This window comes from Leptosomus discolor, chromosome 4 (genome assembly GCF_034619465.1).
Source record: "Leptosomus discolor isolate bLepDis1 chromosome 4, bLepDis1.hap2, whole genome shotgun sequence".
NCBI classification, from domain to species: domain Eukaryota; kingdom Metazoa; phylum Chordata; class Aves; order Leptosomiformes; family Leptosomidae; genus Leptosomus; species Leptosomus discolor.
This window is the reverse complement of record NC_141394.1, coordinates 80,566,377-80,580,428: the sequence shown is the minus strand read 5'-3', so window position 1 is coordinate 80,580,428 and position 14,052 is coordinate 80,566,377. Positions and strand designations below refer to the sequence as shown.

General features: G+C 49.8%; 1 protein-coding gene across 1 annotated transcript in view; it reads left to right on the top strand.

Annotated features, from left to right (window-relative positions):
• The first annotated feature begins 1,276 nt into the window (after positions 1-1,276).
• DDRGK1 (DDRGK domain containing 1) overlaps positions 1,277-14,052 on the top strand; it is a 38,784-nt gene continuing 26,008 nt past the window's right edge. Inside the window, exons 1-2 of the mRNA XM_086464262.1 lie at positions 1,277-1,364; positions 7,547-7,708. Coding sequence (XP_086320388.1) covers positions 1,277-1,364; positions 7,547-7,708 — 250 coding nt within the window. The remainder of the gene's footprint in view (positions 1,365-7,546; positions 7,709-14,052) is intronic.

Below are 14,052 nucleotides of genomic sequence, written 5' to 3'. Positions count from 1 at the left end.
CACTCCCCTGGGCAGCCTGTTCCAGTGCTTGACCACTCTTTTGGTAAAGAAATTTTTCCTAATGTCCAATCTAAACCTCCCCTGGTGCAGCTTGAGGCCATTTCCTCTTGTCCTGTCACTTGTCATTGGGGAGAAGAGACCGACCCCCATCTCACCACAACCTCCTGTCAGGCAGTTGCAGAGAGCGATGAGGTCTCCCCTCAGCCTCCTCTTCTCCAGACTGAACACCCCCAGTTCCCTCAGCCACTCCTCACAGACCTGTTCTCCAGACCCTTCACCAGCTTCATTGCCCTTCTCTGGACACGCTCCAGCCCCTCCATGTCCTTCTTGCGGTGAGGGGCCCAAAACTGCACCCACCATTCGAGGGGCGGCCTCACCAGTGCCCAGTCCAGGGGCACGATCCCCTCCCTGCTCCTGCTGGCCACCCCATGGCTGACACAGGCCAGGAGGCTGTTGGCCTTCTTGCCCACCTGGGCACACTGCCGGCTCGTGTCCAGCCGGCTGCCGACCAGCACCCCCAGGGCCTTTCCCGCCGGGCACTTTCCAGCCGCTCCTCCCCAGCCTGTAGCGCTGCTGGGGTTGGTGTGACCCAAGGGCAGGACCCGGCACTTGCCCTTGGTGACCCTCATGGCATTGGCCTCAGCCCATCGATCCAGCCTGTCCAGGTCCCTCTGCAGAGCCTTCCTGCCCTCCAGCAGATCAACATTCCCATCCAATTTCGTGTCATCTGCAAACTCACTGAGGGAGCACTCGATCCCCTCGCCCAGATCATCAATAAAGGTGTTAAACAGGACACATCCCAACACCGAGCCCTGAGGGACACCGCTCCTGACAGCCCCACGCGTGGGCCGACCTGCTGCACGCACGGACGCCCACCCCGCCGCGCTGCTGAGGGCCAGGCCCACCGACGCCGCGCTCCCGGCTACTTTCGCCTCATAGTTTTTAATTCCTCCTTTCAACTCCCCTCCCGAGCGCAGCACCGTCCCGCCCGGGCCCCGCCGCCTCCCTCACCCACCGCCCCGGGGCCGGCGCTGGCCGCGCCTCGCCCCCAGGCCCCTCCTCCCCTCAGCGGGCTGCCCTCCGCCGCGCCGGCCGGGCGCCGCCGCGTTCTCCTTAGCGCCGCCTCGCTTCAGGCAGCGTGAGGTCAGCCCGCGCTCGGGGGCCTTGCGGTGAGGCGGGGTGGGATGTACCAAGTACCGCCCCCCCCCTCCCACCCCCCCCTCCCGGTGAGGCCGGTGTGGGCGGGGCCGGGCCGGCGCTGCGGGAGGCCCGGAGGATGGACGCGGCGCTCCTGGCCGCCGCCGCCCTGCTCCTCGCCGTCCTCCTCTTCTTCGCCACCCGCCTCCGTGGCCAAGCGAGGGCAGGTGGGTCATGGCCCGGCTGAGCTTTTCCCGCCCCCCCCCCCCCCGGTGCCGCTCTCCGCCCCGTTCCGGTGGGGCGCGCTGAGGCGGGCCCGCCCCTGCTTTCAACGGGGTCCGCTGGCGGGGCGGGGGAGCCGCCATGGCGGCGGAGGAGGGTCGGGTCTACCCGGTGGTTCCGCCGGGATCCCTGGTGTCCTGCCCCCGGGGTGGGAAGCCCGGGCGGCGGCGAGGCCTGCTGCTGCTGGCCGGGGCCCGGGCCCGTGGCGGTCGCAGGGTGAGGGGCAGCGGGTTGGCCGTGGGGTTGAAAGTCTGGCTGGGTTCCCGCTCTCGGGCTGCGGGGGGGGGGGGGGGAGGGGGGGGGAAGAAGGTGTCCCCAAAGCTCCTCCTGCAAAGGGGGAGTGAAATCCGCTGCGAGAGGTGGCGGCCCGGCCCGGCTGACCGGTGGGTGCTCACCCCCGGCAGGCCCCGGGCAGCGGCCCGTTAGTGTCCCGCTCAGCCAGGAGACCTGACAGGCGGGCCGGCCCCTCACCGGCCCCTAACAGCCTTCGTGTTTCCCGCATTTCACAGAAATTGCCCCATTTCTGCACCTTTTCCACCTCGCCTGACTCGAGGGCTCGCTGGCCACGCCGGGTGTAGGTGCGGTGTTGTGCGGTCCCGTCCTAGGAGCGGGCAGATGATGCAGCACTTCCAGTCCCGCCTCCAATGGCGAGGGGTTTATTGCCTGGCCAGCAGTTAGAATCAGGGAATCACTGAAGTTGGAAAAGACCTTTAAGATCATTGAATCCAACCACAAACCTGCCGAGGCCACCGGGGCAGCGTGAAGCCGTGGTGGAAGCAACCTTGTGTGGGTGCGAGCTGAGTGTTGGGGCGAGAAGTCAGGTGTGGCTGTGAGCTTACCAGCCTCGTTGTGTTTTCTGAGTGGAAGGAGGGAGGTTGTTTAGCTGCAAAATCTCAAATTCAGGACAAACAGTGAAGCCTTTGTCAATACAGCACCCCCAGGTTCCAGGATTTGGAGTGTTTTGGGGGTTGGGGTGTTTTGTTTTGTTTTCTTTTGAGGGGGGGGGGAGTAGCTTTGGTAATCTTTTTAAGAGAAAAATAACTAAAACACCTCTAGTATGAACACAGTCATGCCAAGAGTGTATGCTGGGAAGGACTTTGTGTTAAAAGCAGCTTTTGCTTTTAATAATTACATTTTCCAGCGTGTTTCTCTCACACCTTTCCTTGTATAGGCTGGTCTAAATCGTTCTCAACAGCTTGGAAACTGGTGAAATTTCATTAGATTCCTAGTGACTTAGAGCTGAGCTTTTGGTAAGAGTGAGTGATGCATGTCCCGGAGAAACAAGGCTACTGGAAATACATTATTTCCTGAGCTTGAGTTTAATGATGACTTGGGTAAATCAGGGGCTGTGGGGCTTGGGAGGTTTTATTTTTCTTTTCTTTTCTTTTTAGGTGTACAAGGTTCTAAAGAAATTGAAGCCCAAACATTTGTTTTAAATAACCTGAATTCTCAAAAAGCTTTAATACTGGTTTTCAGCAGCTTGGTTAAAGTTTACATTTAGGGTAATTTAATCGTTTTGAAACCTTTTTTGGTGGCATCTTTTTGACACTTCCAGATTGGTCTTGCTTTTTTTTTTTTTTTTTAATTGTGGTTTTAAGATCGTTTCTACCTTAATATGCTTCTGTCTGTCATTATAAAGTCCTTTACAGGATTTCAGATTGTGGGGATGACATTGTTCTCCTTACACAGCAGAAATTATTTTTCAGAATCGCTGGGGCTGTGGTGTATTTAATATCTGCAAAATTTGGTCTTAAACAGGAATTTGCTTTCCTGTTCCTTTTTCTTGTGTGGAAAATGGAAGCTGCTACAATGCTGCTAGTAAATCTGTGTTGTCACAGGGAAAGCGTTGGAAACCAGGGGGTTAACCTAGAGAACTGGTTGGTAGCTGTCACCTTTTTTCTTGTTAACGTTGGGGGATTGGGGCAGCAGCTTCCCTTGATGCTCTCTTTTGGGGAATTGCCCTTTTAAAAACGTTCGAAATAATGAGGGGAGCTAAGGTTCACAAGAGGTAAATCCTGGAACTTGCTGTTTCCTCTGAAAGGTCATTTGGAGCAGCTCAGTGTTGCCAGCAAGATCATGCCTGCGCTTGTTATGCTGAGAATAGAAAAAAAAAACAAAACCCAAACCCACAGCATTGTCGGCTTCTGGACGTGGTTGGCACATCTGTGCACGAGCCCTGATGCGATGAGCTGTGCCAGGCAAAAGTACCTCCCCAGGGAAGCCCAGCGCCCTTCCAGCCGTTGCATTTTGAATCTCTTTTCTTGTCGAATCTCACAGGTGAACACGAAGGCGGAAGGTGCTAGACGCTGCCAGCGTGGTGGGAAGTGCCACTGAGGGGTGAGGGTGCAGTAGGTGGAGCTCTCTCCGCGTGGGTGTGGGACGAGGGAGCTCGCAGACTGGTAGCTGGGTCTCGCTGGGCTGCCACGAAACTTTGCCAGCCCGGGTGTTACCCCGATGGGCTTGCTTCCCCGGGATAACAACTGCCAAGAACGTGCTGTGATGGGCAAAGGATCGCTTCTCCGGAAAAAATGGCTTTGCTGTGAGCGAGTGGAAGTTTGCAGAGCTTTATAAAGGAGCAGATTTCTACCTGGGGGATATAAAATTAGGTCCTAAGAAGTCTGGGCTCTGAAAGTTCCCGTAGTCTTCTTTGTAATGATCAAACAGTCGTGCTTCACATCCAGTTTAGGAGGGAGCTCCGCTTTCAGAGCGGAGTTGGGCTCTGTTTCCCTTTGGGAAGGAGCTCTGGCGGTACAACCAGAGTCTCGCAGTCGCTGCTGTGCGCTGGCTGACAAGTCAGATGAAATAAGCTCGGTCGCTGCCTCTGCACTGGGCTGATGTTCCTGAAAACGCAGAGGCAGAGCTGCTGTCTCAGCACGGCGCTAAAACCTGCTGTCCCCAGCAACGAGGTGGCGTCGGCTTTCTGGAAGGCTGAGTCAGAAACCGGAGAACCTACAGCTTAATATCCAAACTAAACCCAGCTTTCGAGCCGTGTCCATTTTCCAGGCATCTCTTTCATTTTTTTCTGTGTATTGCCTGTTAATTTGAGGGCTTTACCTAATTAGTATCTTCTGGCCTGCCCTTCTGCAAACCATCGAGCAGCTTGTGGATCGCTTGTCTCGCCTGTACGATGTTGGTCGTTGCGTTTCACTCAGATGGCTGGATATCAAGTCTAATTAGTCCTTGTGTGACAAATCTCTGCCTGAACTGGCTACCCTGAGGTGCCGCTTCTGTCTGAGACCTCTGCAGCTCCAGGAGAGTGAAGAGATGTTTTCAGCTAAGTGCAGTGGCCAAACCACACCCTGCGCTGCAGGAGGAGGTGAAAAAACCCACCAGGCCAGACCCTGGGGAAAATTGATCTCAAATCTGACGGTCAATCCAGTTCCAGGAATGAGAGCAAGAGGGTTTTTAAGCGTATTCTCTGTATTCTTTGAAACCCCCAGTCACACCCCTCTGTGTGCAGCTTTAGTTGATCTGTGGAGCTTTGAGTTCAGAGGGAGAGTTGAGCACACCTAACTTTGGAGGTACTGCAACAAACGATGTGTCTTGAGCCACGTAGACAAACTGTTGACCTCTGAAGAACCAGCCAGGTAGAAGTGTGTTACAGGCAGAGTCAATTCTTCCCTTCTCCTCCCCCTCACAAAGAATGGGAAGAAACGCAGGGACTAACATTCCCATTTTTCAAGTGACTGTCCAGCTGAACGCCTCACAAACAGAAGCTATGGGGAGTGGGGGGAGAAAAAAAGCTGTGTTAAGGCGTATCTTTTCCTACTAAATGCCAATCCATAGCGTGTAGGTGTCTTCAGTTGTTAGCCTGAACCTTTGGGGATCTGACAAGTATCGTCCAACAACTGCCTTGTGTGTTTGACCGTGATACGAGTCGGGTTTGGTGGGGTTTTTAGTGCTTTCTGAGCCCTGTTAACGCTGGGCAGCTTTGAGGAATTACCTTGTCTCTTGTAAAGGATTAAATGGAGAAAAGAGCATAGCTTGGTTCACACGTTTGTCCCTGTGAGGGTTAAGCACCTCGGTTTGAAATGAATACGTGGCTTATAAATAGATTCCTCTTTCACAAAATGCAAAACAGTCTCTGTTTCGCAGGACAACGGGAACCAAAAACAAGCCCCCGCATGAATGAGCGCTAGAACCGCACGGCGGGTGCGCTGTGCAGGCCCACCTTTGGGAGTTACCGAGACACACACGCACGCACACGGAGGCTTTCGGGTGAAGGGATGCCAAGGTTTGCATTGCAGCGTGTCTCGAGAACTTCTGCAGAGAAAGATGGCGTTTGTATACAAAGTCTTTTTGCAGACTAAGCCTTTCTGGCGTTCAGTAGCATCCCGAGAAGTGACCTGCTGCTCTGCCTTTGCAGCATAATGCTGCCCCATAGCGTGTTCTGCAGCATCCAAAATAACCACGATCATGCTATAAATAAGGCTGGGCAGGCCTTGAAGTGAAACCATCGGATCCCTGGAGCCTACGGTCTGTAATTTATCATAGACCTGTTTTGGTCCACAGAGAAGAGGAGCAGAGGAGAGCAAGAGGGTGACAGCAGCGTGATCGTGCAGTGACTCAGTTCGAAATGTCACGGTGCGGGTGAGGGCTGGAGCTGGCGACTGCTGCCGCTGTTGCAGCGATCCTGACCTGCTCGTGGCTTTGCTGGCCAAACGCTCCCCCAGATTACTCTGCTTTGCAGCCTGTGCTGAGCTCGGCGCTGCTGCAGCTGTTTTGTTATCAGGCCCAAAGTTAGCTGCTTTGAAGCTAGTTGAGGTGAGCTGCGAGCACACCTTTGATGTAGTCATAATGAATCTTATTTTCTGATCACAGATATGCTAATAGTCGGGGTTTTTTTTTTTTAGGAAGGCATTGTTTGGATCCGAGGATGCTGGAGACTTGGCAGAGTGTGGAAGGCATTTTGTGCTGCTGCTGGGGCACAATATGATCCAGCAAAGGACAAAAAAAATCATATCCTGAGTTTAAGTAAAGGAGTAGTTCTGCAGCTTTCCATGAGACCGTTTGACTATTTGCCTGAATTAAGGCCTAGTAGTTTGGAGGACTGAGCAAGTAACAAGTACACAAATATCAGTTAGGCTTATCAACAGAATATGCAAAGCAGGTATCAAGGATGATGATAATTTACCATTGTCTGATTGTTTTGGCTATATGACTACCATAGTTGGTAGCAACAGGATCGTGGAGGTCTCAAAGAAAAAACTGGTGGAGGGTTTTCTACAGAGACCTCCTGAAACGAGCCCAGCGGTCAGTCGGTTCCTCCCATACTGTCTCCCAGCTGCTCCTCTGTTGTGATATTCCTCATTTGTCAGATCTTAATTAGTAACTGAAGTGTATGCAGAGAGGATGGTGGAGAGAGCTGCAGTGACCTTTGGTGTCCTGCCTTCCCCAGCATGTGTGTGTTGAGACCTGCAGTTTAAGTCAGCGTGGTAGAGTGAGGTTACCCCGTATGTATAAGGGCTGTAATGTGTAATCCTTACTTGCTATTCAGGCTTTGTTCCAGGTATAACGATTTACATATTCCACTCTGAAATGTGCGTGCTCTGAGGTTTGAATTCTGATGAATCTACTTCTAAGTTACACAATTACAAAATAAAAATAAAAATGGGAGTACTTTAGGAGGGGAAAAAAAAGTACTTCTGGGTCCTTTTGGTCACTGGGAGACAATGTGGAATCTTTTTCTGGTAGAAGGGAAAAACAGATTATCAGTTTAGATTGCAAAAGAATATTTTTTGAGCGTTTAGGGGGGAGGTGTGTGTCTTTGGTGGTGATTTGGGGGTTTTTTGTGGGGGCTCTGTCGGATCAAATAACGTTAGCAGCACGTAGCGATGCCTTTTTCTTTACACTGATCTATAAGCTGTTGCAAACGAGACTGCTGTCAGGGTCAAATTTCCGTGGCACACAGCCCTCTGCACAAATCAGAAGGTTCCAGTGCATGATCCCGCTTAATCGTGGGAGAGCACCTTGCACCTCGCTCCTGCCACGCAGGAAAAAAAACCACGCGAGGGTGGGGAAGGATCCTCACGCTGGGAAAGCTGGCGTCGCGCTTCCGATGGCAACAGTTGAGTGGCGAAAGGGCAAGCGCAGCAAATCTCTCACCAGTTGTGTGTCCCTTTTGCAGCTGATGAGGAACACCAGCAAAATGTGGCGGCGGCGGCAGCGGTGGCCAGGCCTCGGCCCCCCGCGGAAGAGCGGGGAGATGGGATGCCAAGGCGCCGGCGGAACATGGGGAGCCGGCTGATGGCCCAGAGGAGAGCACAGCAGGCAGAAGACTGGCTGGAAGGTAACATTTCGTTCAGTTCCGCTTGCAAACGTTGAAACGGACCTTAACAACGGAGGTTAAGGTTGGTGAAGGGGTGTGGTTGGCTGCTGAAGGAAGGGTTTCAGTTTTGCTGCCTGTGGATTATTTGCAGTAATCCGTTTGACTGTCCAGCTGCTCTCCGTACATCATCGCTTACCTCTAGGTACCGCTTACCTTTAACTGAAGTGTCTGCCTCCTCCTGTGGTGGCTTCTGGCAGCTTCTTGTGCCAACAGTGCATCACAAGGTAGTCTTCACTTGCTTCCTAGAAGCTGCCTTTTGTATTTCCTCCTTAGCCATGCAGGTTGAATTGGGGTAAACAGAATCCGCGCCTTGCACTAGAATAACAAGCTGTAGTAAAATACTGGTTTCTTGCGAATCATTAATTCCCCCACGTTATCTCCGCAAAATCTGGAGTTTTCTTTCCAAGAAGCCATCGAGGTGCTGATCAGAAGGAAGCCGATGAGCCGGAGATGGCCACAGCAGCATTTTGTCTTACTGCCAGCAGGTTGTTGACAACGAATCCTCTGTTCCTCTGCTGGACCTACCGTGAATAGCCATACTTCTGTGGTGTGGTTCTAGGCAAGACTATGGTGATAAACAACATCCTTCTACACCCTGTAAGCCTCGCTCCCTTTTCTGGTGAAACTTCACACATTATTATCTTAATGCTCAAGAGATGGTATCGCCATGATTCACCTGACTTTTAGCTTGTGGGTTAGGTGTTGAGGGTTTCTGCTCAAGTATTGAGCAAAGTGGTCTTTGCTTCACTGGAGTTTGCAGTGAAGATCCGGGTGTCTCTTTGGTGTGCAGTAGGTGAGAAACCGTGAGCACCCGTCCGTGTGATGCCTCCATGAGGGGCGAGTTGCAGTTTGTAGAACGCCTCTCGCGCTCACGTTGGCAGGTAAACGTGCTTTTCGAGCTAATTATGCTCGACGGTTTCACAAATGGAAAATTGACAAGTCTGAACTTTTCAACTTTGTTTATTTCTTTTCATGTGATAACATCCTGGGAAGAAAATGAAATCTAAAAATCTAAAAATCTTTCTCCTTAAACTCCAGACATCAAAAGTTTGAGTGCCAGAGGCCGACAGTGAAGCTGTCAAATTAAATGGTTTATCTTACTTTGTCACTTTAGCAATAGAAGAATCTCTGTCGTTGGGATTTATAAATAATTCTTTTGCAGCTTGCTGTACATCAGATGCAAGCGCTGCGGCTCTTGCTTGGAGTTTTCTTTGAAATTACATTTGAAATTTATTTGGGTTTTTTTTTCAAATTGAAACAACTTCTTGCTCTTTGCTTCTGTTTCGCGCTTCTGTGCGGGTTTTTATGCGTGTTCTGGGATGGTCTTCCCAAGTGCCTGAGCACTGCTGCCCTTACAAAGGGGACAAAGCACCAAAGCCCTTAGGCTGGCCCTGAGCTACTGTATTAGTGTGGGGTTTGGGGTGGTTTTCCACCTAGAAAAGGCTGTGTTACACGTTTTCAAGCCCCCTCTGTGGGCATATAGCACAGGCCTGGAATCATTCTTGGATTTGTCTCCGTTGGGCAGGGGCCGTGTGCGTTTCCTCTGTATCGCTGCAATAGAGGACAGTTTTGTCTCGTTGCCGCCTCCCTTGGAACCTGTTGCAGCAAGTTATCCCCACAGCAGAGGTTTGTGTTATAAAAATTGGTTTACTCACATGGAAAGAGAGCCCAGAATGTATGCAGTGATGTACGGTCCCAGACAGTGCAGGACCAGTTGGGGCACCCGGGCCTGAAGAGCCAAGTTGTTTGGCAATGTAGACGGAACGACTGAGAACAAGCCAGTCTGGTTTCTTCAGTCTTGACTTGTAAACGTTCTTGTTGCTTTAGGAGGCTTCTGAACATCTGCAACTGAAGTGGATTCTTTTTTTTCATTGTTAAAATACTGTTAAATTTGTTGAAATGTCTTAGTAGTAAGTTTCGGTTCTGTGTGTGGAATTTCCACCCTGGGCCTGTGTTTAGCTTTGGGCAAAGCTACCTGGTCCTGCTCTGTGTCACCAGGACTTCTGCCAGAGGTCAGTGCAGGCGTAACACCAACCCATCCCTGCAAGATTTCTAGTGTTGGACTCAGGAAGGGTGTGAGGATGCCCTGGCCGTGTCTGCGTTAGCCTGACAGACGCAGAAGTGGAGCCAGGGAGGAACTGCTGTTATCACCAAAGTATTCTGCCTGTTGGGAGCCAGTTCTGCTGACTCTAGGAAATGGTCTCGAAGCAACACTCGCAGGCTTTGGAGTTGTGGTTAACATGAGGGTTTTCTGTTTTCCATCTAACAATCAGATTTCAATTCCAGAATGAGAAAGAAAGCTTCGAGGGTAAAATAGTGGCCCACGGTGTCTGCTGCCTGTGCTAAGTTGTGGTGTCGTGCCAGCGCTCAGATCTCTCGCAGCGTAATGATGGGGGCGGGGGGAAGCAAAACGAATTGTGGCAGCAGGATCAGAACCTTGATAACTTTTAATTGTCTGTAGTTGAAATCTTAACCTTATTTACTTGCAAGTCTGGATAAGGAGTCGTTTAACACAGACAAGGAGAGTAAATGATTGTTTCGAATGCTCAAATCCGCAGCCGTTGCCGGTGGAGCTAAACCAGGTTATAATTCTTCCTTTAGCTTGGTGGTAAGACGCCTAAATTACCTGCAGATTGTCACAGAAAGAAAATAAAACGGCGAAGCGCTAAATGCCTCGACTTTCCTACCAGAATTGCAACCCCCAGGGCCTGCGTAGGTTCCTTATTCATGGGTTCCGTGTGGGCCGCGCTGTGCTGCGGGGGCAGGCCCGCCAGCCGGCTGCCTGCGCTGCCTCGCTTTGCCTGAGTAATGGTTTTCAGTGGTTAGTTGAGCACTCAAAGGAGGTCATCTGTTATGAGAAGATCAACATCTATTAATATCCTCTGATGGCCAAAGATTGCTGGGGAGATGATTTTTCACTGGTGACAATTCTCAAAATGACTGAGACCCCTGAGCTGTGTTCCGCCAGCGTGACTTCCAGGCTGGCTTTAGAAAAAGGGGGTTTGGTTGGCTTGTATTGGCCCAACTTAATTCTAGTCATAACACTACTGTCTTTCATGCAGCCCAGTGCAATCTAGGCGGCTGCTGCTGGAGTCTGTGTGCCTCGGAGGACATCTGCTCCGCACATTGTAGCGGGATGCCTGTGCCTTTCCCCGTGGAAAATGAGTCTGGAAGGAGAGTTCTGTATTCATGTGGTTAGGTTGCTTCTGATATCCCAGCTCGCAGACTTAATTGGCTCTGTCGTATCTTAATTTAAATTGAACCCAGACAGAAGTGGCTTTGTGGGGACTAGCTACAGCCAAGATGAAAATAAACTCACTGCGAGGCATAAATGTGTGTGGATTTCAGGCATTAATCATTTAGGGCAGGGGAGGCCAAACTAAGCAGTGGAAGGAAGCGGGGAAAAGGGGATAAATTGGAGCTGGGTCGAGGGTTGTTGGGGGCATGGAGCAGTGTGAATAAATAGCATTAGCTATTTTCCAATTCCACATCCCATTTATTTATTGACTAAGCAGGATGTCTTGGACTCTTTTTCTTTCTTTTTTCTTTTTCTTTTTTTTTGGCTGGCTCTGAGTGCATCCACATGGACTTTGGTCACCTTTGGGTATACGTGACGATGTTTTGTTGAGAGCTTTGATTTAGTTGCTGGTCATGTGCAGAAAAAGCAGTCGTCCAAGCCTCAAGTTGGAAAAAGCTGCTCGGTGTGCCTTGAACGCTGCAAAGAGCTCTGCCGTGAGGCAGGTGCACCTCTCGGCGCTGCGTTTTTTGCTGCTTGGAGCAGAAAGTGACCCAGCCGATCTGATGTGTCCCTAAAAGTTTGCGTACTGTAATTTCCTATCAAGTGACAAGAAACTTGTGGGGATGAACTTAGGACGAGTGGAGTCGCCTTGATCCTGCTGCGGTAAAAATGAGGAGGGTGATCGGAGGGAAATGTCTGTTTGCTTGAAGGGCTGTTACACGTTATTTCCGACAGTACATGCAGGAACATGCAGTGGGAAAACCCACCTGCCTTGGCGCACGGCGCAGAGTTTGGGGGCAGGCAGAGGCGTGCACAGGCAAAGCGCCTTTTCCAGGGTGGTTCAGCAGTCGGTGAGTAGGACACGGGTTTTGCAGTCCAGGTTTTCTGTCACTTGGAGCGGTGTCTTGGACCAAAACTTGCTGCTGTTGATTTGAGCCCGTGGCATTTTTGTTGGCTGAAACTGGTGGGTGTCACGACACTGTGCTTCAGAGTAGTTACAAAGAAACAGCCTTCTCTAAGAAATGATAGCCATCTCCAAACCACCGAGCAAAACAAAGACCACTGGGCAACCCTCTGGGTAGGCGGCTTTGGTAGGTGAGCCTGAGCTAGGCAGAGAAAGGAACGAGACAAGAGAGAAGGACGTGCCAGGAGAGCCTAAGCAGCCCAGTAGATTTCCAGGGAATACTTTCAAGGGTTTTAATTTTGAAAGGTGCTCACCTCCACATCCTACAAACAAATGAGTTCTCGGACTTGTTGCAAAAGTTGTTGCCAAAAAACGGGATTTCGTGGGGATTGTTACATTTGGATATTTTTTATCTTAACAAACAGAAAGTAAGGGCTGCATCAAAGAAATAATCTGGTTTTGTCAACTGCTTTCATTCCCAACTGGAACAAACTACAGGCTCTCCACTTTTGGCAGCAGCGTGTAACTCCAAAAGGTTAAATATCCCACCATCTGCGTGCCGTTTCTCTGAGCTTTTAGCTCTGTATATCTGAGCGCAGTACAGTGAACACTGGGTTAAATTGACTTTCCTTATGCAGAATCAGTAACGATAAAGTGAACAGTTTTTGACAGTCTGAGTGCTCTGGCTTGTAAAATAAAAAATGATAACAAGAAGTTAACGGTTCCAACATAAATTGAATCATAAGTTCCTGTCCTCTTTTGCTTGGCAAGACTTGGAGATCAGAATCTCATGTTTTCCTTTATAAGTGTTAATCACGACTGAGGGAGAAAGCACAAAACAAGCAAAAAGAGGTCTTAGAAGTTTAAAAAAAATATAATATTTGGGCATTCTAAAATGCCCATTATTGCTTTGTGTAGCATCTAAGTCCAGCATTCAAATCTTGCATCTAATAAAAAAAACCTTGTGCGAGTGTTTTCTGCTAGTTTTGGGGGAAAGTAAGACAAAAAAATACTTATAATTTTTTATCCCCATTCGGTGATGGATACTGTGCGTAACTTAAAGTGAAGAATAGGTTTGTGCTGAAATTTTCCAAAATAAGAAGCACTTATTCTGAGCAGGCTCTGCCTTGTGTGTAGCATTGCATCTCCCTGTGCTCTGGTGTGCCGAAAGATCTGGAAATTTTATAAACATAGAAACGCTGATGTGGTCCTGAGCTGTTCTTGTGAAACAGCTGGCAATAGACCTATATTAGTTGGTGTAGTAGTTGAAATAATTTTAGTGCTTAATCAGTAGGAAAACCTTTCTAGTACACTTAAACTTTGAATACTAATATCCTAACCAAAGTTAATTTTGACTTGCTACTATTCATCTAGAAAGTGACTTTAGTGTTGTCAGAGCGTCCACAAATGTGTGTCTGCCCTTGAGACATTTCAGGCGCAGATGGTGTGTGGAAGAGGTAGGTGTGTGGTTTCTCGGTTATGCCATATGGCTTGATTCGAGAAAAAACTTCCAAGTCATTTGACTTCTGCTCAAAAGGGCTGATGCCCTTTGTTTGCTGCCCTTTTTCTGGCCTAAGTGTCGGCTGGTTTTGTGGCTTCAGATTAATAAGCCAGTGTCTCGTTCAGTTCCCAAACTGGATATCTACCAAATTTTTAAAAAATACATATATTAAAAATTGTTATGGCTGTACCACAGCCCGTGTTACTCATGAATGCCCACGCCTTTCCATATGGTGGACCGATTCCTTTCCAGTGGTAAATTCCTGTCCTGATAGAGAACATCACCATTCCAGCACATTTTCTTAATGGTATTGGGAAGTATTTTTAAAAAATAGCCTGTACATTTTAAGACATTCAAAGACCTGCGTGGCTGTTAACTCTTTCCTGTTGTCCTGCTTCTCAATATGTTCAAATCCTTAAGGAAAAGGTTCCCTGGAGCTGCCTCTCAGCTGGCTGGCTGAGTAAAACCCATGTTTGCGTGAAGCAGGATGGGTAAAGTGGTCTGAAAGCGTCCCGGTAAGCCAGACTGTTTGTGCTCTCTGCCTCCTAGAGCTGGAAGCTGGTGGGGAGGCTTCGCACCCTCTGGAGGTGGTGGTCTAGTTACATTGGGCTTTGTAAACATGGACCAGAACGTGTTGGTAGGGTCGTGGCTGTGGTTGAAAG